Raw genomic sequence first — 26,695 nt, 5'->3', positions numbered from 1 at the left:
ATTTAACAGTTTTGCTGTGGGCTTGATCCCAATGGGTGAAACCCTAAGTACACGCCCACCCACCCTATGGAGGCAGCAGGTCCGGGTCACCAGAACAAGACAAAAGCGATACCCCGTTGAGCGTGGTGCCATTCGCCTTTAGTCCCGGGCAGACCTCTTGAGTTCGAGGACAGTCAGCGCTACATAAACCCTACCAAACATTAAAAAGACAGCAATGAAGCTCTCCAGCCATGCGCCCTGGAAGCGGGATTCGATGACATAATTTCCTGGTGACACCACTTCCGGTGCGCCTCTATCCGTCACGCCACTTCCGCCGGGCTGGCCTTCGTACAGCCAGTCGTTGGCTGTTGAGCGAGCCGTGCGAGCGCGCCTAACGGAGAACGGGGCGCGCAGCGCGGGTAGGGGGGCGGGAAGCGCTCCCGGAAGCCAGCGGCGAGACCTGGCCCTGCCACTGAGGCTGCTTCCCAGAGCCAGTTATTTTACGTGGGTCCTGACCGTGGGCGACGAAGGCGGAGGCCGACGGGAGGTTGTCCACAGCGCCACGCGCAGGTGCTTGTGGGGTCGGGAGGGTGGGCAGAGATCGCGGTGGGGCCGATTAAAAAGTGTAGTAGAAACTTGGGCTGATTTTTCTTAAATTGTCATTTACTTTGTGATAACTCCACTTCAGAATTCCTTGCTAAGAAAAACAAATCTTGGGGCTGGGGATTTAGCTCAGTGGTAGAGCGCTTACCTAGGAAGCGCAAGGCCCTGGGTTCGGTCCCCAGCTCCGAAAAAAAGAACCAAAAAAAAAAAAAGAAAGAAAAACAAATCTTCCCATTTTGTTGTCGTTCAGTAACATTTTTGTTTTGATGCGAATTTATAAGTGGAAAGCACAAAACTTTATAATCTGAAATACTAATCCGGCATGGTTTAATGCTTCGAAACTCCCGTTTATTGGTAGCTTGAATTTTCAGGTATGAGGAATTAAACATGAGATGAGATGACAACACCAAAAACCTAGTTAGTACTTAACTTTTAGAAATGTAAATGAATTCCCGTTGCTCCTTTTTAATAATCTTCTGAACTAGGATGTAATTAACAAAAACACAGAAACATTTGGCACCAGTTTCTGCATGCTAGTTACTTTAGGTCGACTGTGAGAGCAGTGTCTAGCACCTCATCAAGATCGAATAAGTATCACACGCCATTACGGAGATGTGCAAAATACCACACCAGTGAAGGCCAGGCTATTGAAATACTTAGTACTCTCTAAAAGATGGGCTTTTGCGTTTAGAATTCAAATACCTTTGCAATTAAAATATTCTGTTTTGTTTACATAGTTTTATGACTTCGTAAAGAATCCACACATTTCATTTGCGATAGGGGAGAATGTCTGGTCTTACTATGTTGCCCAGACTGACCTCCATCTTCGTATACCCACACCTGTCTTCCCAAGTAGCTGGGATTACAGTCACCTACTGAAGTACTGAGCTTCAATTTCAAACTTTTAAAATGTTAATGTCATTGCTTTTAAATTTTACCTACTCTCAAATAATGCAGTAGTTGTGGTTGTATTATGGCTGTCGGCTTTGAATAGTTTGAGTAAAACAGACTTTTAAATCCATTTTTTCAGGAGCTACATGATGTGGAATGTAAAATCACTTGTTTCATGCTTGGGATGGGAGCAGAGAGAGGCAGGTGGCTCTGGAATGGCTGGTGTGGTATTGATAGCCAGTAAGTTACCTACATGGATAAGATTTTGTGGCTCGTTTGTACATAGAATGATACCACACCTAGAAGTAGACACGATGCTGATGTGAGTGTCCACCGTTCTCTATCCACCCCCAACCCCCTTCATAACAAACAAACGTTACTTGAATTTATGCTCCTGGGGTTGGGGATTTGGCTCAGTGGTACAAGCGCTAGGCCCTGCGTTCGGTCCCCAGCTCCGGGGGGGGGGGGGGGGGGGGGGAAGAAGAGTTGCTGTGAATTTATGCTCCTGAGGAAAGTTAAGGAGCAGGCAATACTGTAAGGGAGGGGTTGAAAATGTGAAAGTTGGAATCAAGTCTTCACTCACCTCCATATGACTTTGGGAAATTAGGCAGGAAACATTGGTAGCAAATTAAACAGAGCCTGATTCTTTGCGAAAGGCTTTTGATGTCTTTGTGTGAAGTCAAGCCAGATACATGAAGGAAGCATGCTTAGTGTCCAGGAAGTATCAGGTCATGGTAAGAGCGGTGAAGCCTAAGCTGCCTTGTGTCATGTATAGCACGGCAGCACAGAATGGCATTGGACATCCTTTCCTGTGTTCTAGTACTGCTATGGACAATAAGTCTTTCCCTTTCAGACTAGCTGTGTCACTGTGGTATGATGCCGTCTCGTACCAACCTGGCAACTGGAATCCCCAGTAGTAAAGTGAAATATTCAAGGCTTTCCAGCACAGACGATGGCTACATTGACCTTCAGGTAACATGATCAGTCAATCAATCAATTTTAAAAATTTAACTTTATTATCTCTTATCTGGACCAGTAAGAAACAAGCTTATCACTAAGATCTTTTGAGCCCCAACTTGGAGAAGGGACCTTGGCAGGGCAGTTTCAAATAGGGAATATCCATTTTTAGTTTCGGTTGAAGTGTTAAAGTCATGTAGCTGTAGATTTTTTTTAATTCATCCAGAAAATTCTTCCCTGACATTATGAGATGCAGTTACAGATATTCTTTATGGCAAACGGGAATTAAAACAAGTAAGTTTGTGTCCTCTTCTGACCATTTTTAAGTAGGGTAAGTATCTCCTTTTCCCACTGTCCCTGAGGATAACGTAGTCTAGGTGACGTCTGAGCCCAGAATGAAGCCACAGGAAGGAGTCCATTCTTTTTTTTTTTTTTTTTTTTTTTTTTTTTTTTTTTTTTTTTGGGTTTGTGTGTGTGTGTGTGTGTGTGTGGTTTGTTTGTTGGTTTTTGCTAAGTGAATGATTGATGTCCTTTTTTTTTTTTTTTTTTTTTTTTTTATTAACTTGAGTATTTCTTATATACATTTCGAGTGTTATTCCCTTTCCCGGTTTCCGGGCAAACATCCCCCTCCCCCCTCCCCTTCCTTATGGGTGTTCCCCTCCCAACCCTCCCACCATTGCCGCCCTCCCCCCCATTCTTTTAAATATAAACAGATCAATAATTCTTTGTATGTATTTGAAGAGGGGAGAGTAGCTCTGGGAGCTTCTAAACCCTTAGTGTCAGATTAAGTAATAAGCTGAACCTTAGAAGGTTTGTCCCTAAGTTCCTAAGTGTTATTAGCCTGTCTTATTTGTACTAATATTGGGGTTCACTGTAACATTTTCATAACATGTCTACACTGTATTTCAGCCTTAATTTATCTCTGAATCTTAACCTTGAGCTGAATTTATTCATAATGCATGCTTGGGAAAGCTGAAATTTAGGTTTTAGTGGTGGCTCAGCAGTTAAGAGCATATATTGTTCTGCTGTCTTTAATATTTGTTTTATTAATTATGTAGCATATAGATATATAGATGTTACATATATAAAATAAATATGAATACTATAATAAAATTAATATCATATTTATGTGTTATATGTATGAGTGTTTTGCTTTCATGTGTACCATGTATGTACCTGGTGCATGAGGAGGCCTAAAGAGGGCATCCAATCTCCTGGAACTAGAGATCCAAATGGTTATGAGCACAATGGCTGCTGGGAGCCAAACCTGGGTCTTCTGCAAGAGAAGTTGTTGTTCACCGAGCCATCACTCCATGTTTCCCACACTCCTTATAATTAAAAAAAAAAAGTTAATTCATTGGGTTTTTTTTTTTTCCAAAAAGATTTATTTATTATGTATATAGCATTCTGCTTGCATGTACACCTATATACCAGAAGAGGGCGCCAGATCTCATTTTAGATGATTATGAGCCACCATGTGGTTGCCAGGAATTGAACTCAGGTCCTCTGGAAGAGCAGTCAGTGCTCTTAACCTCTGAGCCATCTCTCTAGCCCCAATTCATTGTTTTAAGTATATGATGTTTTGCCTGCATTTTTGTCTGCGTACTGTGTGCATGCAGTGCCTGAAGAAGCTAGAAGAGGGTATCAGATCCTCTGACGCTGGAGTTACAGACTGTTGTGAGTCACCATGTTGGTTCTAGGAATTGAACTCAGATCATCTGGAAGGCAAGTGCTCTGACCTGGAGCCATCTCTCTGGCTTACAAGTACCATTCTTGCAGAAGACGTCATGTGATTTGCACCGCCTGTAACTCCAGCTCTTGGAGGATCCAATTCCTCTGGCCTGAACAGGATCTGCCCTCACATATATATACCCACACATAATTAAAAGTAAAATGAATCTTTAAAAAGGAAGACAGAAAAGAGAGCTAAAATTCTGTTTCTGAACTTTTGACTGACTAAGCTAAGTCACCTTCAATTCCAGATTTTTCATGTCTGCATAGCATGGTGCTTTTAAATCTCCACAGGTTAGTACAAGCTTCCATGCATATACTCTTAGTAAATACATGTTCAGCAACGAGGTGACAAAGTCATTTTAAAGGGGTTTCCTTGTTTGTAAGGAGGGTTCCGTGGAATAGCAGAAGCCTCACCTGCTCATGTGCCTGTTCTGTGTCCCAGTGCTGTGCCGTGGACGTACAAGACACTTGAAGCCTCACCTTGGCATTCACTTACCCACCCTGCATTAAAGTACTTTAAGCCTGGTCTCTTCTCAGTGTTCATCATTTCTGTTTTTCTCTCTCTCTTCCAGTTTAAAAAAAGCCCTCCTAAGATCCCTTACAAGGCCATAGCCCTCGCCACCGTGCTGTTCTTGATTGGCACCTTTCTCATAATCATAGGCTCTCTCCTGCTGTCGGGCTACATCAGCAAAGGGGTAAGCCAATGGGCGTGTGGCAATACGCCATGGGTCTTTCAGAGGTGAGCCGGAAGGTACAGTGGATTCCACTAGAAGAAAAACAATCATCACAGATAGTTTGTTCTCTGATGAGAAGGCGTGCATGGGTTTTGTTTTTGTTTTTTCCGCCTTTGAGAAATGTTCCTATAATTCTTAGAAGGTGGATACTTGTAAGTAAGCAGGCAAAATTTCTGAGATCATTTAGAATAATGCAGCTTTGCCTGGGTTTGGGCTTCCAGACTAGTACATGGCTGTAGCTGGAGTAGCATGCCGGGGTAGTGTTACTGAAGTATGCACGTGCTGACCCATGTTTGGGGCGAGGCAGTATGGCTTGTGTAAGTGGGTTCCTCTTTCCATTGGTTTGGTAAGAGTTCTGTTGAGTTTCAGTATTCAAAACCTCAGTGTGCTTGGTAGTGCTTTCCCTTGTGTGATGCTTATATATCCAGTGTCTTAAATTATCCTAAGTAGGCTGGGCATGACGGTACACGTCCCTTTAATCACACTCAGAAGGCAGAGGCAGATGGATCTCTGAGTTCCAGGACAGTCAAGGCTACACAAAGAAACCCTGTTTGGGGTGTGGAGGGAAGTTACCCTAAGCAGTATAGATAGGCCTCATTATAAATGGTTGTGAGCCACCATGTGGGAAATTGAACTCAAGACCTCTGGAAGAACAGTCAGTGCTCTTAACCACTGAGCCAGCCCTATTTTGTTTTTTAAGACAGGGTCTCTCTACATAGTCTTGGCTGTCCTTAAATTCACTATGGAGACCAGGCTGGCCTTGAATTTAGAGATCCTCCTGTCTCTGCCTACAGAGTGCTGGGACTAGAAGTGTGTGTCACCACACCCAATTGCTACTTAAGTAATATTATCCAGTCCTTAGAGACAGGACAGAGGATGCTATGTTTACAACTAAGAACTTGAAAAAAGTGATAGGGAGATTGCGCACCAAGAAAGTGCTTAAGGACCTGGATTCTGATTCCCAGCACCCACATACAAAGCTAGATGTGTTGACATGCATCTGTAGCCCGGCACTGCAGGGGGGAGCAGACAGGCAGATCCCCAGAGCTGGCTGCTGCAGGGAGGAACCAGACAGGCAGATCCCCAGAGCTGGCTGGCCAAGCCATTCTAGGCAAATTGGTGAGCTCCAGTGAGAGACTCAGTGAGAGATGGGATGAGTAAGGATAAGACTAAGGAGCTGGAAAGATGGCTTCACTGTTAAGAGCCTGTTCTGTTCTTGCAGAGGATCCAGACCTACTGTAACTTTTTTTTTTTTTTTTTTTTTTTTTTTTTTTTGGTTCTTTTTTTTCGGAGCTGGGGACCAAACCCAGGGCCTTGCCCTTCCTAGGCAAGCGCTCTACCACTGAGCTAAATCCCCAACCCCGACCTACTGTAACTTAAGTTGGATGGCTCACCACTGCCTATAACTCCAGTTCCAGGGCAATTTAAAGCCTCTGACCTCTTTTGGAACCTGTGCTTAGGGGCACATACACAACATAATTAAAATAAATCTTGGGGCTAAAGGGACAGCTCTGTGGTTAAAAACACTGGCTGCTCTTCCAGGGGACTATGTTCATTTTCAGCACCCACATGGCTACTCACAACTGTCTGTAAGTCCAGTTCCAGGGCATCCACTGCCTCTGTAGGAGTTAGGCACAGTTGTGGTGCATAGACGTAAGTATAGGCAAAACATGTCTTTTCAGTTATTAACTTGGGGCTTACAGTTGTAGGAGGTGGGCAAGTCTTCTGAGACTATAGTCTCGGGAGAGTCTTTAGACTTGTAAACTGTTGAGACTGAACAAATAGGGACTTTTGAAGTTGAACTAATTCTTTGCATCATGGTACAGCTCTTAGCCTGTAGGAACCAAGGAGTGAAATACGGTTTGTGTGAGAAGAGCCTCCATGGGCTCAAGTATTTGAGTGATTGGCCCACAGTTGGTGTACTGTTTAGGAAGGATTAGAAGGATTGGCTCTATTTTTCTGTGCCTTATGTTTATGGGTCAGATGTAAGCACGTAGCTACTGTTCCAGTGTCCTGCCATTTTCCTCACCATGATGGTCATGAACTCTAACCCTCAGAAACTGTAAGCCAGCCTTCAATAAACTCTTCTATAGGGGTTGGGGATTTAGCTCAGTGGTAGAGCGCTTGCCTAGCAAGTGCAAGGCCCTGGGTTCGGTCCCCAGCTCCAGAAAACAAAACAAAACAAAACAAAACAAAACAAAACAAAACAAAAAAAACTTCTATAAATTGTGTTGGTCATGATTTCTCTTCGCAATAGAAAAGTGACCAAAACATACCCATACATATATATTTAAAATAAGGTGGAAAGCTATTGAGGAAGTCACTTGAAGTCAACCTTTGGCACACATCTGCATGCACGCTTGTAGACCACAATAGTATGTACTGACCAAAACACAGGTGCATAAGCACACAGCTTGAAAGAGCAGAAGGAAATAAGCCTAATACCTGAATAAAAATAGTTCTTTTTTATAATTTTGGATTTATTGCTTAGTTTTTAATCAGGAAGAAATTGGGAGAGTAGTACTTGCCTAACATGCCCAGCATCTCTGATTTGATCTCTAACATGGAAAGATAAGAAAATAAAGAGGAGGTGACGATTTATGCTGAGAGACGTAAAGGCGTGACTTGGTGGGACTAATGTTTTCCTTCTGCCACCAGGGGGCAGACCGAGCTGTTCCTGTCCTCATCATTGGCATCTTGGTGTTCCTGCCAGGATTTTACCATTTGCGCATCGCCTACTATGCATCCAAAGGCTACCGGGGTTACTCCTATGATGATATCCCAGACTTTGATGACTAGCATTCACCTCAGCCTTGAGAAGAGTCACAGCGCAGCCACTTTAAGACATCAAGCAAGAACTATAGCTACGGGCTGAGGAAGTCTACAATGTGCAGAAGTTTAGCAAAACAATGGCCAGATTGTATGAGTTCTTTTCCAAAATGCTCATGCTTTATAATTAGCTAATTAGGACATGGTATGTTTTCATCTCCTGGCAAAGCTTGACAAGTTTTTCCACATGAGTAGGCACCATGTCAGAGCTGTGAGGCTAATTGTCTGGGGAGGCAGCCTATCCTATAGTGGAAAGTGTTACTCTCCTTAGAGGTGAACCTTTCTTTTGTCTTCCATTGTCTGCTTGGTTTTGTAGCATATGGAAAATGTATTATGTCTAGTTTCTTATTACTAAGTAATTTATTTTTAAAATTACCTATCTTATCTCTCACACTCTCCTCTACCATTACATCCTATAAAATTAAAGTATCTGTCTTATCCCTTATACATTCCTCTACCTTCATACACCAGTAAAACCAAATATCTGTGGGTCCGCCTGTCATAGGCTTTTATTAAATTGACAGCAACCTGGAATATTTAAACCAGGAAGCTGGGTATGGTGGGACACGTCATGATCCCAGCACTTGGGAGGCAGAGCCAGGTGGATCTCTATGAGTTCAAGGCCAGCCTGGTCTATAGAGTTTTAGGACAACCAGGGGTACCTGGTGAGATCCTGTCTCAAAAAAGAGAAACTTCCTCTGGTTTCTCCATAGCTTGCCCACCACAAAACTCAGGTGATTCTGTCCTTCATAGGTCAAGAGATTGGGTGACTCATACCTTAAGGACTAGACTTTGGCTGTTTCTTCGTAAAACTGTAGATAAGTGTACTTAAAGAGTTTATAACCCTACTGCTGGCACCTGGTACTATGATATCATTCTGCTAAAGATTGCAAGACTTGGCCAAGATCCCTGAAAATGTATTAAGTCAAATCTGGTTTTCAGCTTGTAAAAAGTGACAATTTTTTTCTAACTGCGTGTGTGTTTATTTATTACTAATTTATTTTATTTTATGTGCATTGGTGTTTGCCTACATGTATGCTTGTGTGGGTTTGTCAGATCCTGTAGTTACAGACAGTCGAGAGTTGCTGTGTAGGTGCTGGGAATTGAACCCAGGCCCTCTGGAAAAACACACAGTGCTCTTAACCACTGAGCCATCCGTCTCTTTAGCGCAACATGTTTTTGGTTTTGGTTTTTAATTAAAGTGTCATTAATTCAAATTTCAGATTTAAAACTATTTAACTTTAGGCCTGTTTTTGAAAACCATTCTAATGAGTCCCAGTACATGGGGTCACCTCTGTTTTGGGGTAACTGGCCTTATGAGTCAGACTCTGCATTTGTTTTTTTCTCCTCCAAGGTTACAGACTTGGGCAACCAGAGTTCTAGACGTGTCCTCAGCTTGGAAGGCTGTGAAAAGGGAAGTTTTGGGAGAAAGGTAATTTTTTGGATGTGTTGCAACTTGATGTCCACTCAACACCCGAGGAGTGCTGTGGAGAGGAGAGAGGAGGCAGTTGAAGTGCTTGCTCTCTGTCTGGAAATTGGATTGGGTCTCATAAAGGTAGACATGCTAGAGTCCATGTTTGGGTAGTAACTTCAGAGCCATAGGGCTGGGCGAGCTCGCCTGTGGAGTTAGTAAACACAGAGGGAAGCAGCTTAGAAAGAAGGCAGTGGGGTTGGGGATTTAGCTCAGTGGGAGAGTGCTTGCCTAGCAAGGGCAAGGCCCTGGGTTTGGTCTTCAGCTCCCATGGCTGGGGGTTGTGGGGGAGGTGAGACAAAATAACAGAAAGTAAGGCAACAAACCCCAGCAGCTGCCAGGTTTGGTTGTATTTAAAAATTGGGGGTGCAGGAGGGGTGGGGTGGCTGGAGAGATGGCCCAGTGGTTAAGAACACTGCTCTTCCAGAGGTCTGAATTCAATTTCCAGCAATCACATGGTGGCTCACAACCATCTATAATGGAATCTGATGCCCTCTCCTAGTGTGTCTGAAGACAGCTACAGAGTACTCATATAAATAAAAATTAATTTAAAAACGGGGGAGGGCTGGAGAGATGGCTCAGTGGTTAAGAGCACTGACTGTCCTGAGTTCAATTCCCAGCAACCACATGGTGGCTCATAACCATCTGTAATGAGATCTGGTGCCCTCTTCTAGCCTGTAGGCATACATGCAGACAGAATGGTGTATAAATAATAAATCTTTAAAATAGATTAGAGGGGAACCCAAAGGGTCTTTGGTGCTGAGCAGTTCTAGAACCTGCTGATGAGGGTTTGCAGTGGCATTGGATACACAGCTTCCTGTCAGGCATTGCTTGCAAAGCTAGAACTAGATTGGTTCAGCCAAAGCAAAGAGCTGGGTGGTATTTATATTCTAGAAGGAGTGCTGCTGCAAAGGAAAGGAAATGCTAATATCACAGAAGGGCACAGGATGCAAAGGCAACCTCTGTCCCAGTTCACGTCATGCCGTTCAGGGTTTTACTTTACAGACAGCTGTGGATGTAGAAACACATGCTTTATAAAAAGGCCTAAATCTCCATAGTGATGAACTTTTCTTTCATATTAAAAAAAAGAATGCATAAATGTATGTGGCACATGTGTATGGGAACCAGACTCAAATGTTCCAAAGAACTGTACATGCTCTTATCCTCAGAGCCCTCTCTCCAGCCCCTGCTAGTCATTTCTTTTTCTGAGACCTTGTGTACAATATTCTGATGAATTCTGTATGATTTTAATCTCTGCAAAAGTCCTGTGTTAGGAAACAAAAATTCCCATGCTTAAATTAATGTCTTAGGGTTGAGCAAGTAAAGAAATAACAGGGATACGTACAGTAGAAGCAGAGATCAAGCCACTATCAAATGAGTATTTGCCTAAAAGCAGCCAGTTCTCTTAGGCTGTTGGCTAAACTAGTTGACACAGTAATTACGACACCTATTACACTTTCCAGGAAATCCAAAGCAGAAACAACCACAGTGACTTGTGGTGGTGTTCGTGTGATGAAGAGTCCAGACCCATTCGTTGGCATTGTGGTGGAAAGTACCACATGTGGCCAGCATATCACACGAGTTGACCACTTCGTTCTTTCAGCAGGTACAAGGAAAGATGGCATGGTCACCGAGGAGTAGAGGTTGCAAACTAATGGTCACTTGACTTGCTTAAAAACAAAAAAGAGTTACGTAGTGTTGGTGTTTGATTTTTCTTTAAAAAGAGATTGTCAGACCTCTTGGAGCAGGTTGTAAAGGTAGCTTTAACTGAGAAGAGATTCCCAATTCACTGTAATCCCAGGCCGACTCACCATTTGATATTTCTTTACCCAGCCTACAAATATCCCTCCAACAACCGTTCATCAAAGGAAGAGTATGACATTTTCCCTTCAGTATGGACAGGTGGGCAGGTCCGCTGAGTTGAGGCTTCCCTGTGTGTCCTTCCACCCATTGCCATGACAGTCAACTACCCTTCAAACCGTTGGTACTCTGATGAGTCCGGTCTCTGCTGGAACCATGTGCTTCATCCCCTGGGTCCACACCTGTGCTTGGCAGCGAACTCACAGGAGCTGCTGCTTGTACTACAAAGGAACCTGGAGCCAGAACACCACAGCGTGGCTTCTGGCCTTTGAAGTGTCACTTGCCAATCATCATTACCCTTTAGCTTTCTGACCTGTCATCTTAATCTTATCCTGAGGCTTCTCGTTCCAAAGGTGTGTGGTTTATGGTTTAATGCACTGGGAGGGAAGGGCAGACTCTTAGTTATAGGGGATTAGACAAATGACCTGAGCTTTGCCTGCTTTAGAAAGTGGGGTAAATTAACTCCTGCATTAGGGGGAAATGGCAGGGTTCATTGGACCAGGTTAGGGTTGGGGTGGCAGGCTATTGCTCATGCCTAGAACCTGCTGCTGGGAGAAGGGAAGGTCAGTCCTTTAAGGGCAGGGCCTGGAGTAAGGCCAAGGATGCTAGAGAGCTCACCTGCCATCCCTGACCTCCTGAGGAACTTGTTCTATGACAAGGCCACCCCAGAGGTAGGGCTTCTTCCTAGATGGAACGGAAGCGTATGAGGTAGTCCTTTTCCTGTATGTGGCTGGGCCAGGCCTTCAACTAAACTAAGGCAGACTTGCAGAGACGACCGTGAAGATGAGGTGTGCCTCAGCAGCGTCTGACCTCTCCTGAAACTCGTCCCTTATGTCTCCACCCCTCTCTCTGCTTTACCCTATCTTGCCCCTTGCTACTTGGAAGCTGTCTTCATTTCTTTTTCTGTGGCTGTACAGAGATACTGAGACCAAGGCAACTTATAAAGAGTTTATTGGGGGGTTGGGGCTTGCTTAGTTTCCCAGGATTAGAGTTTATGACCATCATGGCAGCAGGCTGGCATGATGACAGGGCACTACTCGAGCAGTAACTGAGAGCTTACATCTGAGCCACAAGTTCAAAGCAGAGAAAAAGAGCTAACTGGGAATGCTGTGACCTAGTGATAGACCTCCTGACCAACTGTAGGCTAGTCTCAAATACATGAGCCTATGGGGGCCATTCTCATTCAACCCACCACCGAAGCTGTGCTCTGGATCAACAGCATGGCAAGCTCCACTCGGGAGCTTGTGAGAAAAGAAGTAATGCCACAGGAGACTGGGACTTCATTATCCCTAAGCACTCTGCACCTCCTATTTCATTTCCTCTCCTTGGGGCTAGACCCCCTTCCAGCAATGCTAGTGGTGGGAGAGGAGAATTCAGGAGATGTAGCCCTTGAGAGCTACCATTACTCTAAAACTAATGCTGGGGTGGAGGTGAGGAAATCTCATAGGCAGATCAGGGAAACAACAAAGGAAGACTCTGGGAACGCTTTTGTGAGCCAGGAGAAACCAACAGAGTCCCAGGGTAGGAATAGAACAGAGTATGCAATTTCATCCAAGAGAGGCAGGAACATGAGCTTGGCAGGAGTTAGTCCTGATTATTGGAGGCTGTGACTATCCTCATCTGACAACCCCATTCTTCTATCCCTTACGGTAACTTGAGAAAGAGCTGTCCAGAAAATGTTCTAGTCTGAAGTTATCCTTTGAGAAGGTTTTCTTTGAAATTTATAGAACCTGCAGCTTGCTGGTGTCTCTTAAAGCTGAAAGTGGGAGCTGCAGAATCCCTAGTAGCCTAGCAGGGTTCATGGCCCGGCTCAGTTGAGGCTGGCACTCCATACAGTAAGCAGGTGTTGGGTGTGGCCACGAGCAGCCAGAGGACAAGCCGGGCCACCTGCTCTTGTGTCTGTGGCTTTTATTTCTGCAGTGCTGATTGGACCCAGAGTCTCACATCTATTGGACAATTGCTCTACCACTGGTCCTGATCCTGAGTGTTGGTTTTGTATCCTGAAATTTGATTTAGTTGGAGTCTAGTAGTTCGGGGGAGTAGCTTTTGTATTGACTTGTGTTTTCAGGTCATGACATCTGCAAATAGACTGCTTTGGCTCTATTGTGATGGGCACCTCTCTCCATTTCCTTTTCTTGCCTCACTGTTCTAAGACTCAGTACTACGCAGTGTGGAAGTGGGGAAATAGGCAAGCTTGTTCTTAAGCACAGAGGAGAGCCTTCCAACTTTTCCTCATTGAGTGAGCTATTAACCGTTGTGTCATGTGTGAATGAAGGTTCGCAGAAGGAAGCTGACCTTCTGCTGAACCTTCTGCAAGGCTCATTAACTAATTAGAACTTCAGCAATTGTAGACGAGTTTGGAATGCTGCAGGTTCAGAGCCTAATTACAATTTCTCTAAATAAGCATTCCTTGCCCACTTCTGTGTCTGACCTAACATCCTGTGGCTAACAGATAAAACCCTTTGGAACCTATTAACAAACTCTAGTTTCCACTAACCAAAAAAGCTAAGGATGTCATCAGAGAACATCTGAAATCTATTGCAAGACTTCCCTGCTTCTCCATACCCCAACTTCCTACTGTTTCCACCAATATGTTTGAATAGTGCCTTGACTGATGACCCTGTTCTGTTGCTATAAAAACTTCCAAGGCAGGTATACGCCTTTAATCCCAGCACTCAGGAGGCAGAGGAGGGTGGATCCCTGTGGGATTGAGGCCAGCCTGGTCTACATAGACCTGGACAGCCAGAGCTGCATAGAGAAATCCTGTGGCAGACAGGGTAAGGGTAAAAAGATGAGGAGGGAGATAGGACCCCCTAAAACTGCCTCCACGTTGGAACATGGAATTTGGGATTATTTAAGCCTGTATTCCTGGACCATCGTCACTTATTTTTTGGCTCAAGAATAAATTCTCTTGAGTCTGGGGAGATGGCTCAGCAGTGAAGAGGATTGGCTGCTGCTCATCTAGAAGACCAGGTTTGATAGGTGACTCACCACTGTCTAGTTCCAGTTTCAAGAAATGTGACACCTTCTAGCCTCTGCACACCAGATACAGATACAGTGCACAGACATGTGGGCAATATACCTAGACACATAAAAATAAATAAAAACTTTAGAAAGAAAAAACTATCTCATATACCCTTTAATATAAAAGAATGCTGGGTTTTTTTAATATTTTTTTCTTTTTCGGTTTTTCTTTTTTTTCCTTCTTTTTTTTTTAATGTGCATTGGTATTTTGCCTACATGTATGTCTGTGTGATGATGTCATATCCCCTGGAACTGGAGTTACGACAATTGTGAGCTGCCATGTGCATGCTGGGAATTGAACCCAGATCCTCTGTCACTTAACTGCTGGACCATCTCTCCAACACCTCAAGGATACTGAGTTTTTTGGTTTTGTTGAGTACACTGTTGCTGTCTTCAGGCACTCTAGAAGAGGGCATCAGATCTCATTCAGATGGTTGTGAGCCACCTTGTGGTTGCTGGGATTTGAACTCAGGATCTTCTGGAAGAGCAGTCAGTGCTCTTAACCACTGAGCCATCTCTCCAGCCCCTGGGACGCTGGATTTAATTAGCTTTTCTACAATCCATTAGTGATGGATACTTTTTGTTCTTTATTTTATTGGTGTGGTGTAGTGTTGATTGTTCTGTGCTGAACTGGGAACATCAGAAAATGGTAAGAACTTTTCCCCCTTTAGCGGGGAATTCACATTCACACAAAGAGCCATGGAATGGTGCTGGTCTGAGGCCGGGACTCCTGTTTGGTCTGAACATTGATCCCTGAGCCCTCCCGCTGCACTGTGCTGATGTTTCGCTATTGCTCTTCAGGCAAGGGGCAAGAAAGTCTTCTCTCTCCCACAGTCTTATCAGATTGGCAGTAAAGAAGTTAACCTCGCTCACTGTGCGGAGATTGTGATTTGGCAATCTGGAAAACCAAAGGAGGCAGATACGGAGTCTATAAAGGCATATCAAGTATTGACAGACTGGACCTGCATTTGCCTACCCACCCCCAGATCACAAACCAGGACCCAGAGAATACTTTCAGAGCAAAATATCTCTTTGTTAAAACAATTCGACTTAAATATTAACCAACAAAGCAGAGCAGGAACTTTGAAGTCCACTCTATCATTCAATTCAATCCTTTACATATTTTAACTATAATCGGTCATAGTATTAATCTAACCTTGGCTTTTATCTCCAGACTTTGATTTAAAACTACATATGAATTCACCTTGAATCCTATAACTTTCCAAGAATGAATGTATATTGTTTATGTGAGTATTATATAAAGTATAAGTATATTTATAATTCGTGTACCTACTATAGACACAGCACTTTAATCGGGCATCAGAAAGAGGTCTCATTTACCCTGGTATGGTAGTTCACACCTGTCGTCCTGACACTTGGGAGGCTGAGGCAGGAGGACCCGGAGATTAAGGCCAATCACATCTACATAACAATTTCAAGGCCATCCTGGACTACATGAAACCCTGTCTCAAATGACAACAAAAGGAACTGCGTTTGAAGACATATTTTAAAAGAATACCCTTGATTTTTGAGCTCCCTATCTCCTGGAAGGTGAAAAGCTAGACCTGGCAGTCTCCTGTGAGGATAGAGGATGTGGTTGTCTGTTGTCCAAGAAAGATATAGCTGTGTTATGGAATATCTCTGGATGGCTCTGGTCATCTGGAGTCAACTGACTCTCCTGGTACTTGGATAATTTTCCAATTTTTTGCATAACTAATTTACATATGAAATTGTATTGGAAAAATACTCAAGGTCTCTTATTATTTCTCTTTTTTTGACAAAAAAATAAAAACTCCTTTCTTTGTGAAATACAACACACAGAGAAAGGTATACAAAATGTCACGTGCATAGTCTAAACAGTCATCAAGTCTGAAACTCAAGGATACACTGCTCAGATGAAAAATATCCTGTGGGGAATGGGGCAGATAGCAACACCAGCAGTATGGTAGCAAGTGACATCACAAGGGAGCCCTGAGCACTACCTGCCTTCATGGTGCCTGGGAGGTTCTCACAGGAGAGGCCTAGTTGTGGACAAGTCCTAGCTTCTGCCCTGACAGGGAACCACCCCCTCTCCTCTGGTTCACGTCTAAACCTATCACATAAGACCAGTGACAGCACAGCTTTTCTTCTTAGCGCTGTGAGTTAGGATAGAAGCCCCCATCTCAGCTCTTGACTTTAGGTGGAAGCAGGGGCTTTGAGGGGGGCACTCAGGAGACCCCAGAGCACTAAAGGAAGTAGAGAATTAGTGGAGAGTTGCCACCCAAAACATTAAGTTCAGACAAAGAAGATACCATTTGTGGAAGATTAGGGAGGGCATCGGCAGGGGCGATCTGGAATTCAGGAATACTGCTGTCAGATAAAAACCCAAAGATTCAGGGAGAGACATTTCAAAAACAACACATCAAAGTTTAGACATTGAAATGAATTTGTTTGGCAATGCTAGAGGTTAAACCCAGGGCTTTATACAATAGTATAAAATATTAAAATTGACTGAAGGAACTGGAGAGTTGGCTCAGTATTTAAGAACACTTGCTCTGGCAGAGGACCCAGGCTCTGTTGCCAGCATCCACACGTTAGCTCACAACAATCCTTTACCCTAGTTGCAAGGGATCAGATGTCCTTTCCTGACCAATGTGGGCACCAGGCACACACATGGTGCACAAACATGCATCCAAGCACAGCACTCAAGAGCATTTAAAAGTTGACTCAGGAAGAAATGGAAGTCTGAAAAGATCCACTATTGAGGAAAATAAATTCTAGTGGACTGAAAAAGGTGATAAAAAATTTTTTTCCCAAGGATCCAGAGAAATGCCTCATCACTTAAGACCACTACTTGCTTTTCCAGAGGACCGAGGTTCAATTCCCAGCAACCACATGGAGGAGGCTCCACAACCATCTGAAAATTCCAGTGTCAGGAAACCCAATGTCTTTTCTGACGTTCATGAGCTCTGCTTACATGTAGTATACAAGCATGCAACCCAGCAAAGCGGCCATGCACATAAAAATAGTGAAATCTTCACAAAAAATATATTGGGCTGGTGAGATGGCTCAGTGGTTAAGAGCACTGACTGCTCTTCCAGAGGTCCTGAGTTCAAATCCCAGCAACCACATGGTGGCTCACAACCGTCTGTAATGGGGTCTGATGCCCTCTTCTGATGTGTTGACAGCTACAGTGTACTTATATAAATAAAATAAATCTTTTAAAAGAATGTTACGGGGTTGGGGATTTAGCTCAGCGGAAGAGCGCTTGCCTAGCGAGCGCAAGGCCCTGGGTTCTGTCCCCAGCTCCGAAAAAAAGAAAAAAGAAAAAAAAAAAAAGAATGTTACATAGTGGTGCATACCTTTAATTCTAACACTCAGGAGGCAGTTCAATCAATCTCTAAATTCAAAGCCAGCTTTGTCTACCTATTGAGTTTCAGGATGGACAACCAAGACTACACAGAGAAACCCTGTCTCTGAAAAAAAGTCTTACTTCAGGGCTGAGGCGATGGCTCAGTAGGTAACATGCTGTTTAAGCATGTGAGCCTGAGTCTGAATTACCCAGAATCCAAGTAAAGCCAGGCTAAGTAGCCCACATCTCAAACAAGGCAGAGGGCAAGAGCTAATACTGAGGTTCTCTGACCTCCATATCTGATCTTTCACACACACACCCCAACACACACAGTTTTAAAGTCTTCCCTAAATTTTCAGGCCTAGACCAAGTTGCTAATATCGTACAAAATGTCTAGTAAACCTTGAGAGTGTGATTAGTTTGAGAGTCTAGACCATGAGGAATGTCTCGATATATCACTGTTTACTTTACAAACCTAGTATCACCCTCAAATAAAATCTTGCCCAAATCAATTTCCAAATGTTGATTTTAAGATTGTAAATAAATTGTGAAAGGATAACGCCTAGCTTTTGAGTAAAGCGAGTAGGCAAAGTCAAGGGTATTGTGTTATGTTTCCCTGCCTTGATAAGTTAAGGAAAAGAATCACACAGCCATTTTGACAGATACCAAAAACTACAGCAGACAAAACGGAATACCCATCTTGACTTAGTATTTACAAAATAAACTCCAACCAACTTCAAACACATGGTGGTGCCTAACCTCATAAAATATGAATAACAACAGACATCACAACTAAGAAAATATCAGATGCATTGCCATTAAGAAACAAGGTGAGCGTGTTACAAATGCCTGTCATCCTGGCCAAAAGGCCAAAGCAGGCGTGAATCTCAGACAACAGACAACTTCTAAAGAAATAAGGCTCCCCACCCCCTTTCTTTTATTTAAAAAATTCCACTGGCTTTGACTTTCCATCATGAGTCACCATTTTTCCAGGTTATGGAAACTTACTCTCAGTCATTATGGGAGAGGTCCTCTTCTTGGTAGCTTTGACATCTCATTGGGAGCAAGGACGTCACACAGTGTCAAGAGCCCCGGGGAAGAGAAACCTCAGACCCATGAGTGCCCACACTAGTATTTGGTTTGTTCGGCATGGTTTATGTTTTTAAAGATATTTTATTATGTATTTGTTTTATGTAAGTACATTGTCACTCTCTTCAGACACACCAGAAGAGGGCATCAGATCCCCATTACAGATGGCTGTGAGCCGCCATGTGGTTGCTGGGAATTGAACTCCAGGACCTCTGGAAGAGCAGTCAGTGCTCTTAACCACTGAGCCGTCTCTCCAGGCCCCTGCTCTGCTGGTTTTCACTTTTTAAAATTTACTCATTTTGTGTGTGTGTGTGTGTGTGTGCCCTGTGTACCTGTATGGATACACAGATACCATACTGTGTGCATACTGTGTGTGTGTGGATTCAGAGAACAATTTTGGGGAGTTGGTCCTGGACTTCCACCTTGTTGAAGCTGTCTCCCTTGTTCTACTATGGTTTTTTGCCCAAGCTAGCTGACCTGAAGCTAGTTCTGGGTGGTTTATTTGTTTCTGTCCTTCATCCCCCGACCCAGGACTGGTAAGATGACAGATGTGCACACTGTGTCCTGCACACTCAGGTCACCAGGCTTGGGTGGGCAGGGTTTTTAACTACTGGGCCATCTCCTTGACCCCGAGTTTTGGTTGTTTCATTTGTTTGACTTTTGAGGCAGGCTCTATAGCCCAGGCTAGCCTTCCCAGTGGTGGGACCCACCCATGTACAAGGCTACTATTTGCTGATGTAACTTGTCTAGAGTGTAAATGGCTTAACTTCGGGGCAGCTCCCTGTCTCTCAGATGCTTCTGCTCTTCAATTGGACATGCAGGAACATTTGGGCCTGCTTGGTGGGAGTGTTTCCCAGCTCCTGGCGTCCTTCTAGACCTGTGTCAAATCATTCTGTTGCCCCTAGCACTGTGCTCTTAGGGCTGCCCAAGTGCACCCACAGTTTTTAACTTCTTGATGAAACAATACATTTGCTGCCCCTTGGACACAACTAAAGGCTCTGCATCTCTACAGATCCCAGTTGCTTGTTCTGTCTGGGGTCTCTTGCTGTCCTCCTGTCAGCTGTATCAACCTATCCCTCACTGTCTATTTGTGTCAGTGTCTGGGCTTCCGAAGCATGAGGACAGGCTGCAGAGACATTTTCCAGTGTTGGACATTTGCTTCTAACTCATTTGCTCTGAACTTAGAGGCATTTCATTCGACTTAAGAGGCACTTCTCGGGCCACCTGTGCTGGAAAGCCATTCTGGTTTACTCCTATTGGTCCAGATGGCAGTGATGTCAATTTGTCAGTCTAGAAATTGACTAGAAATTAAACCCTTTGATTAGCCGTGGCATCTCCGAATGCTCATAAGGGCTTCTCCTCCAGATCTATGACAGCCCAGCCCAGGGACTTTGGTCAGAATCGAGGAACCTGTCATGTGGTCACTGCTTCATGTGCTCTTCCAAATCTGATAGACTTGGCAACTTGACTTCCTTTTCCTACATTCTGCTGTCTCACCCCATTCCTAAGCCTGCAGGCAGAGAAAAGCCTCAGCACTACCACTAGAAAGAATGGGTCACAAGGTCCCAGAAAATTGTGGAAATGAAAATTGCATCATCTAGCTTGGCAAGTTTCATTCTTGCTCCAGAAATGAAAAGTACCTAGGAAAGAAAATGTGAAAACCCAATCACAATTTGTAAGTAAGTCCATTACAACCCTCAAAAGACAAGAGACGGTTTTAAAACCAGAGCCAAACATAGTAGTCCAACACCTTTAATCCCAGAGGAGGCAGAGGCAGGCAGAGCTCTGTGAGTTTGAGACCAGCCTGGTTTAATGAGTGAGTTCCAGTACGGCCAGGGCTACACAGTGAGATCCCATCTTGAAGGAGGAGGAGGAAGAAGAGGAAGAGGGAAGGGAGAAAGAGACAGAGAAAGAATAACACTAATAAAGAGAATTTAGTAAAACAGAATCTCACTGAGAATATCAAAATTGAGGACATTTCTACTACCTTTTAGGTACATGTAGCTAATACTTATCTTATTCATTTCTGAGCAGTACAACAAAGTCTCATTCACAAAAGGCTGAAACAGGGCTGGAGAGATGGCTCAGTGGTTAAGAGCACTGACTGCTCTTCCAGAGGTCCTGAGTTCAAATCCCAGCAACCACATGGTGGCTCACAACCATCTGTAATGGGATCTGATGCCCTTCTCTGGTGTGTCTGAAGACAGCTACAGTGCACTTATATATAATAAATGAATAAATCTTTAAAAAAAGACTGTCTAAAGATCAGAGCTATGGCATAAACCAGAAAGAGTCTCAGAGGGTCTTGAAGAAATCCTGCCCTCTGACATTAAACAGCATTCTAAAATGGCCATTTATACAGAAGTTATGTATAGATATCTACAGGAAAATCAATAGAAAGGAAACTTGGACAAGAAGCCCAGGGCTGAGGTGGTGGCTGTCAGTTCAGTGTGTACTAAGCAAGTGTAAAAAGTTCTTATCCCTAGAACCTATCTCAGATTAAATAAATAAAAAAATCTATCATTAAACAAAGATTCAGGATATTGGTAGAACATTAAGACCGTCTGTGCATAGGTTCCTATGTGACCACACAAACCACATGCTGGCAACACTGATCCTGCCTATAATTGATGTACTGGTCCCCTCCCTTCTCCCTTCCCTTGAGTACCTTTCCCTAATCACATTCCGGAGACCACACTTCCCTGGGGCAGCAGTGCTTTGTGTGTGGTCCATTTGTGATCTGGTCACTCAGATGTCATCCTCCATGCTCCTGATCCCTGAATCTGATTTGTTTTCCTTCTAAATCCTCACCACCAGCTGTCACAGTATATACTACACTGTATATGTACACACACACACACACACACACACACACACACACACACACACACATTTACTGTGTCCCCTTGCTAGAGTGTAATGCACAGAACTACAGACTTATTTAGTTTGTATCACTTCAAATTCCCAAGCTGCTGTTAACTATGTTTACCGAGAGCAGTAAGTGAATCAGAGAGTACATAGCATGCATCTGCTATTGGTGGGCCTATCCACCCCGCCAGGTCATGTCTGTCCAGTCTTTGCATCACACCATCCCTAGAGTATCTGCCTTAGAACACTCCTTGTCCAAGGGAACAGATGTTAGGGGTGCGCTTGGGATCGTGATGGCGTTCTAAAGCATGACCACACAGAATACCATGAGGTTCTGTGCTGTGGGGAAAGAATTCTTCTTAAAAATCACCTTTGCTAGCTGGGCATTGGTGGCCCACACCTTCAATTCCCACACTGGTGAGGCAGAGGCAAGTGATCTCTTCAAGTTCCAGCCTGGCCATCAGGCAGAGTTTCAGGATAGCCAAGACTGCATATAGAAAGAGTCTGTCTTGAAAAAACAAAACTCAGCTGGGTAGCAGTGGTGTACTCTGGGGCAGAGGTAAGCAGGTCTCTATAAGTTCAAAGGCCACCTTGGTCTTCAGAGTGAGTTCCAAGATAGCCAGGGGTACACAGTGAAACCCTGTCTCAAAAAACAAACAAACAAAACAACAAAAACAACAAGTAACAAAAACCAGTTTTACTAGGGCACAATTGACATAAAATATACTCGATCCTAACTTCATAGCTGGAGGAACTCAGATATATGTACATACCAGCATTCTACGGAATTTTAAAATTATGCTTAAGAACCATAGTGTTGCACTTCCTAAATCAATCACATTTATTTGTGCATTTATGTGTTTCCTCTATTTACGCATGTGCATGTGTGAGTGCAGCTGTACACTGTGGCAAAGACAGCTCTGGGGAGTCTGTTCCTCACCTTCCATGTGGGATGAGGGGACTAGCACAGACTGTCAAGTCTGAGCCATCACGCTGGTCCAACATTAGCATTTCAAGTCGCAGATCTGTCGTGTTAACATGCACACTGCTGTGCACTCTGCCTCTAGAACCCTTTCATCTTGCAAAACAAGCTCTCCCCTCAGTCAACACCAGTTCCCTTTCCCCCTCCCCAGGGAAAAGATTCCTTTTGAGTCACCCTTGTAAGTGGAGCATTCAGGATATTTAAAGAACTCCTGAAAACGATCCCAAAATACAGCTGCTTCCAAAAAGAGCCAGTGATTCATCCAGGGCTCGTGAGAGTGCAAAAATTTAAAAACACCACTTAGTTTGACTAAAATTTAGAAGGGATTTGGGAACTGCTGTTCTGAATACTCCTCTGACCAGGGTTGAATGACATGGCCAGCCCTTCCTGTGTCAGCATAGTCTCCAGTTTTCTCTCCCTCCTCGGCAGCCTGCAAGCACCAGTGATTATGCACTGGGTCGTTCTTTCTTTTACAGTCTTCTTCCTGGCCTCCCCAAACTGGCTGACCTGTTTCTTCCTAAAAACCCAAGAGAGGGCTCTCAGGTCTCTAATGGGTCTGTTTGAGTCTGCTGGCCACAATGACCAGAGGAACGAGCCTGTTTCTTGGGAGTGAACTTCAGTTATAAGGTTACTTGACCTCTTTCTTGATCATCAAACAGCCCAGGGAGGTTGGAGTCAAATTCTCAAGATGCTTCAAGCTCACGTCCATGACCAGTTCTTCTCTAAGAGCCCCAAGTAGAGACATCCCAGGATCTGTCCTGCCTTGCCACCATGGATCATGCGTGTGGGCTTCCCTGGGCCATCGCCATGGGCAGAGAAACCTGCTCAAAAACTCCACAATTACAAAGTGGAAGTTGGTTAGTTTTACTCAATGCCAGCCTAAGACGAGAGACTTGACTATTTAACAGGCCCTCCTGAAAGGCTTTTGATCAGGGATATGAGGTAGCTTAAATTTGTAGAAAGATCTTTACATGGTAGGATAAGGAGCCCATGGCTAAGCAGATACTTATGCCTGCCACGTAACAACTGAGTTTGATCCCTGGGACACACAGGTAGAGGGACAGAACTGACCCCCCACGATTTCTCCTCATATCTCCGTGTTTATGCTGTAACACACACAGATATTAGACACCGTCAAACATCTACTGATACTAAATCAAACATTTATCTTTAAACATTTGTGATGCACATATAATCTTACCATTTATTAAACACAAAAGCAAAATTGCATATTAATGACACCGATGCTATTCTGTCTGTGTAAGGAAGTGTTGGCTGAATGTTCAACACTGCAGATGGAGAGGGGGCTCCAGGGTGTTTCAGAGGTGACTGACATTTCACTTTTACAGTGCTGAGATGCCATTTGTGTAACTTAGTAACATAAAATGACCAAAGCATGTCGAGGGCCATTTCAGAAACTGTTGGGGATCCTCTCTGAATCGCAGGTCAAATTAATTTAATATTTTTACTTCCTTTATAAAGACTTATCATGGGGTTGGGGATTTGGCTCAGTGGTAGAGTGCTTGCCTAGCAAGCGCAGGGCCCTGGGTTCGGTCCCCAGCTCCGAAAAAAAAAGAAGGAAAAAAAAAAAAGTTCAAGGCCACCTTGGGCTATATAATAAAGACTTATCATCTTAATCATGTATATGTGCTTGTATCTGTATGAGGGTATTAGAAATAAGTTTGAGGTCACAAAAGAAAGGACCCACCATCCCAGCTGAAGTGTCTGGACAGACGAACGTTGCTCTCGATCAAGAGAGAGTGCTCAGAAGAGCAAATACACGTAGATAGGAATTGCATCTGGTTTTTATTCTAATTCAGGTGGTGGATGTGATTTTCCTCATTGGCTGGGGTCTGACCTCACAATCTTATTCAATTGGCTGGTTGGTCAGTAATGAATTGGCACACAGGGATGTGGACAAAAGGGAAAGGAGGCTCTGCACTAAGACGGGGGTCACTGCTCCAGGACATCAAATCCTAGAATAGAACAAAGGTTTTAATGAATCAGAGGAAGCAAAACACTTGCGTGAACATCTTGCGTGAGGGAGATAAAATATTTTTATTCCTTGTCCTTGTTGTATAGGATTTAATAGAAAAGACTCATAGATGTTATTTCTTACAGATGTATGTGCTGGTGCCCATGGAGGTGAGAGGCATCAGATTCCCCTGGAACCTGGGTCCCAAGTGATTGTGTGAGTGCCCAGTATGAGTACTGGGACCCCAAATAAGGTCCTCTGTGAGAGCGGTTCATGCTCTTAGTCACGGAGCCATCTCTCTAGTCCTTTGTATAACAATTTAAAAATAATAATAAGGCTTAACACAGCAACTCAAGCAAAGGTTTTAAAGTCTTTGATTATTGTGTTTCTCTAGGAGCGGAAGACTGTGTATGCTCTGGGGCTGGAGAGATGGCTCAGGGGTTAAGAGCACTGACTGCTCTTCCAAAGGTGGTGAGTTCAATTCCCAGAAACCACATGGTGGCTCACAGCCATCTGTAATGGGATCTGATGCCCTCTTCTGGTGTGTCTGAAGACAGCTATTGTGTACTCATATGCATAAAATAAATAAATCTTTAAAAAAAAAAAAAGGACTGTGTATGCTCATTTAGACCTCTGCAGTGCAGAGCATACAGCGCTCAGAATCTATGTCCTGGTGTTTCAGAGCGCTGCTGCTGTGTGTTCAGAACCAAGGCTAGGTGACATTGCAAGTGCAGCACGGGTGAGCACCGTCAGCAATGGCTCCATGCATTAGGTCTTTTATTTTGAACTATTCTTTGGCCATTGTGCATTCAGAAATTTGCTGAATTTCCAGTGAACCTCACAGTCAGGATCCATGTAGAAGATCCTAACACAGACAGTAGAGTGCCTAGGCCTGTTGCTTTCTGAAGGCCCAGACAGGAGGCTGTCTGGCCTCCAGAGAGGAAATGGATACAAATGAATCAGCATGTTCTCATCTTGCTTTCTGACACAATTAGTCATCACTTTTCATTTCTGACCTATTAGTGATTTCTTGTTTTAGTTTCTGGCCTGATTTCTTGTAGAAGATTCAGAATGCACTGTATCAGTGCTTACCTATCATACTGCTGGGAACTTAGAGGCAAGCCCTAGTGTCTCCCAAGGGCTTCAGACACTCACATCCTCCAAAGCCGATCTTAATCTTTGTTTTCTGAGGCAGGGTTTCACTATGTAGCCTATGCTGCCCCTGATTAGATAGTTCTTTCTGCCTCAGCTTCCTGAGAGGGGCGATTACAGGAGTTAACCACCAGGTCCTGAATTAAATTGTTGGTACTTGTGCTAGGTTTCTGTCAACTTTATACAAGCTAGAGTCGTTTGGAAAGAGAGAACCTCAACTGAGAAAATGCCCCCATCACATTGACCTGAGGCACACCTGTGGAAGCATTTTCTGGGTAAAATATTGATGTGGGATGCTATGGCCCACTGTGGAGCAGTGCCACCCCCGGAGCAGCTGGTCCTGGGCTATATTAGAAAGCGAATCCCGTGAGTCATGAGGAGCCAGCCCAGAAGCAGCGTACCTGCATGGCCTCTGCTTGGGTTCCTGTTTCCAGGTTCCTGCCCTGATTTCCCTCACAGAGCATGTATGACGTGGGAGGAGTGAGAGAAATAAGCCCCTCCTCCCCAAGCTGGTTATGGCTAATGTTTTATTATGCAGCAGAAAAGGAAACTGAGATAGGATGTTCAGCATTCTCTCTCTCTCTCTCTCTCTCTCTCTCTCCCTCCCTCCCTCCCTCCCTCCTTCCTCCCTTCCTCTCTCCCTCTCTACAAGAGTTTTGGGGTTTTTTATTGTTTATTTTGGTTGATATTGTTCTAGCTGGCTCTGGCCTCCTGGGCTCAAGTGCCCTTCCTGCTTAGGGACCCCTCCCCACCCCCACCCCCACCCCCACCCCCACCCCCACCCCCACCCCAGTAGCTGAGACTACAGGCTCTTACATTACCCCCAGCTATTCAACCTTTACTTTTTTAATAGTGTTTATAGATAAATACCGTAAAACAGTTTTCAATGATAAATAAAAGTGAACATGTACTCCACTCTCCTAACCATGTTTGTGTATCACACTCCAAGTTTTGTCAGGAGACATTTTTAAAGTGTATGAATGTTTTGCCTACATATAGACAGACAGACAGACAGATGTAGATATAAATATAGATGTGGCATGGTTATGGCTGGTGCCCTCAGATGTCAGAAGGAGACATTGGATTCCCTAGAACTGGAGTTAAGGGTGTTCGTGAGCTACCGTGTGGGTGCTGGGAATTGAACCCAGGTCCTTTGCTTGAGTAACACGTGCTCGTAACTGTGGAGTGCCAATGGCTTATATTCTTGAACATTTTT

At 44.0% G+C, this 26,695-nt stretch overlaps 1 protein-coding gene across 3 annotated transcripts; it reads left to right on the top strand.

Moving 5' to 3' along the window:
- The first annotated feature begins 295 nt into the window (after positions 1 to 295).
- Tmem230 (transmembrane protein 230) lies at positions 296 to 24,935 on the top strand. 3 transcript variants are annotated; one of them, XM_006235070.5, is made up of 5 exons: positions 296 to 549; positions 1,613 to 1,713; positions 2,327 to 2,445; positions 4,737 to 4,859; positions 7,557 to 8,697. In XM_006235070.5, exons 3-5 carry the CDS (start codon positions 2,347 to 2,349, stop codon positions 7,695 to 7,697), a joined length of 363 nt encoding a protein of 120 aa, XP_006235132.1. In that variant the 5' UTR covers positions 296 to 549; positions 1,613 to 1,713; positions 2,327 to 2,346; the 3' UTR covers positions 7,698 to 8,697. The 3 variants fall into 3 exon arrangements, with proteins under 3 accessions (XP_006235132.1, XP_038961786.1, NP_001041508.1); XM_039105858.2 differs by lacking the exons at positions 1,613 to 1,713; positions 7,557 to 8,697 and adding an exon at positions 24,722 to 24,935 and having other exon boundaries at positions 297 to 549; NM_001048043.1 differs by lacking the exon at positions 1,613 to 1,713 and having other exon boundaries at positions 347 to 549.
- Positions 24,936 to 26,695: the final 1,760 nt, after the last annotated feature.

The sequence above is a fragment of the Rattus norvegicus genome, chromosome 3 (genome assembly GCF_036323735.1).
Source record: "Rattus norvegicus strain BN/NHsdMcwi chromosome 3, GRCr8, whole genome shotgun sequence".
NCBI classification, from domain to species: Eukaryota; Metazoa; Chordata; class Mammalia; order Rodentia; family Muridae; genus Rattus; species Rattus norvegicus.
The sequence above is the reverse complement of the archived record's forward strand: the minus strand, read 5'-3'. Positions and strand labels throughout refer to the sequence as shown.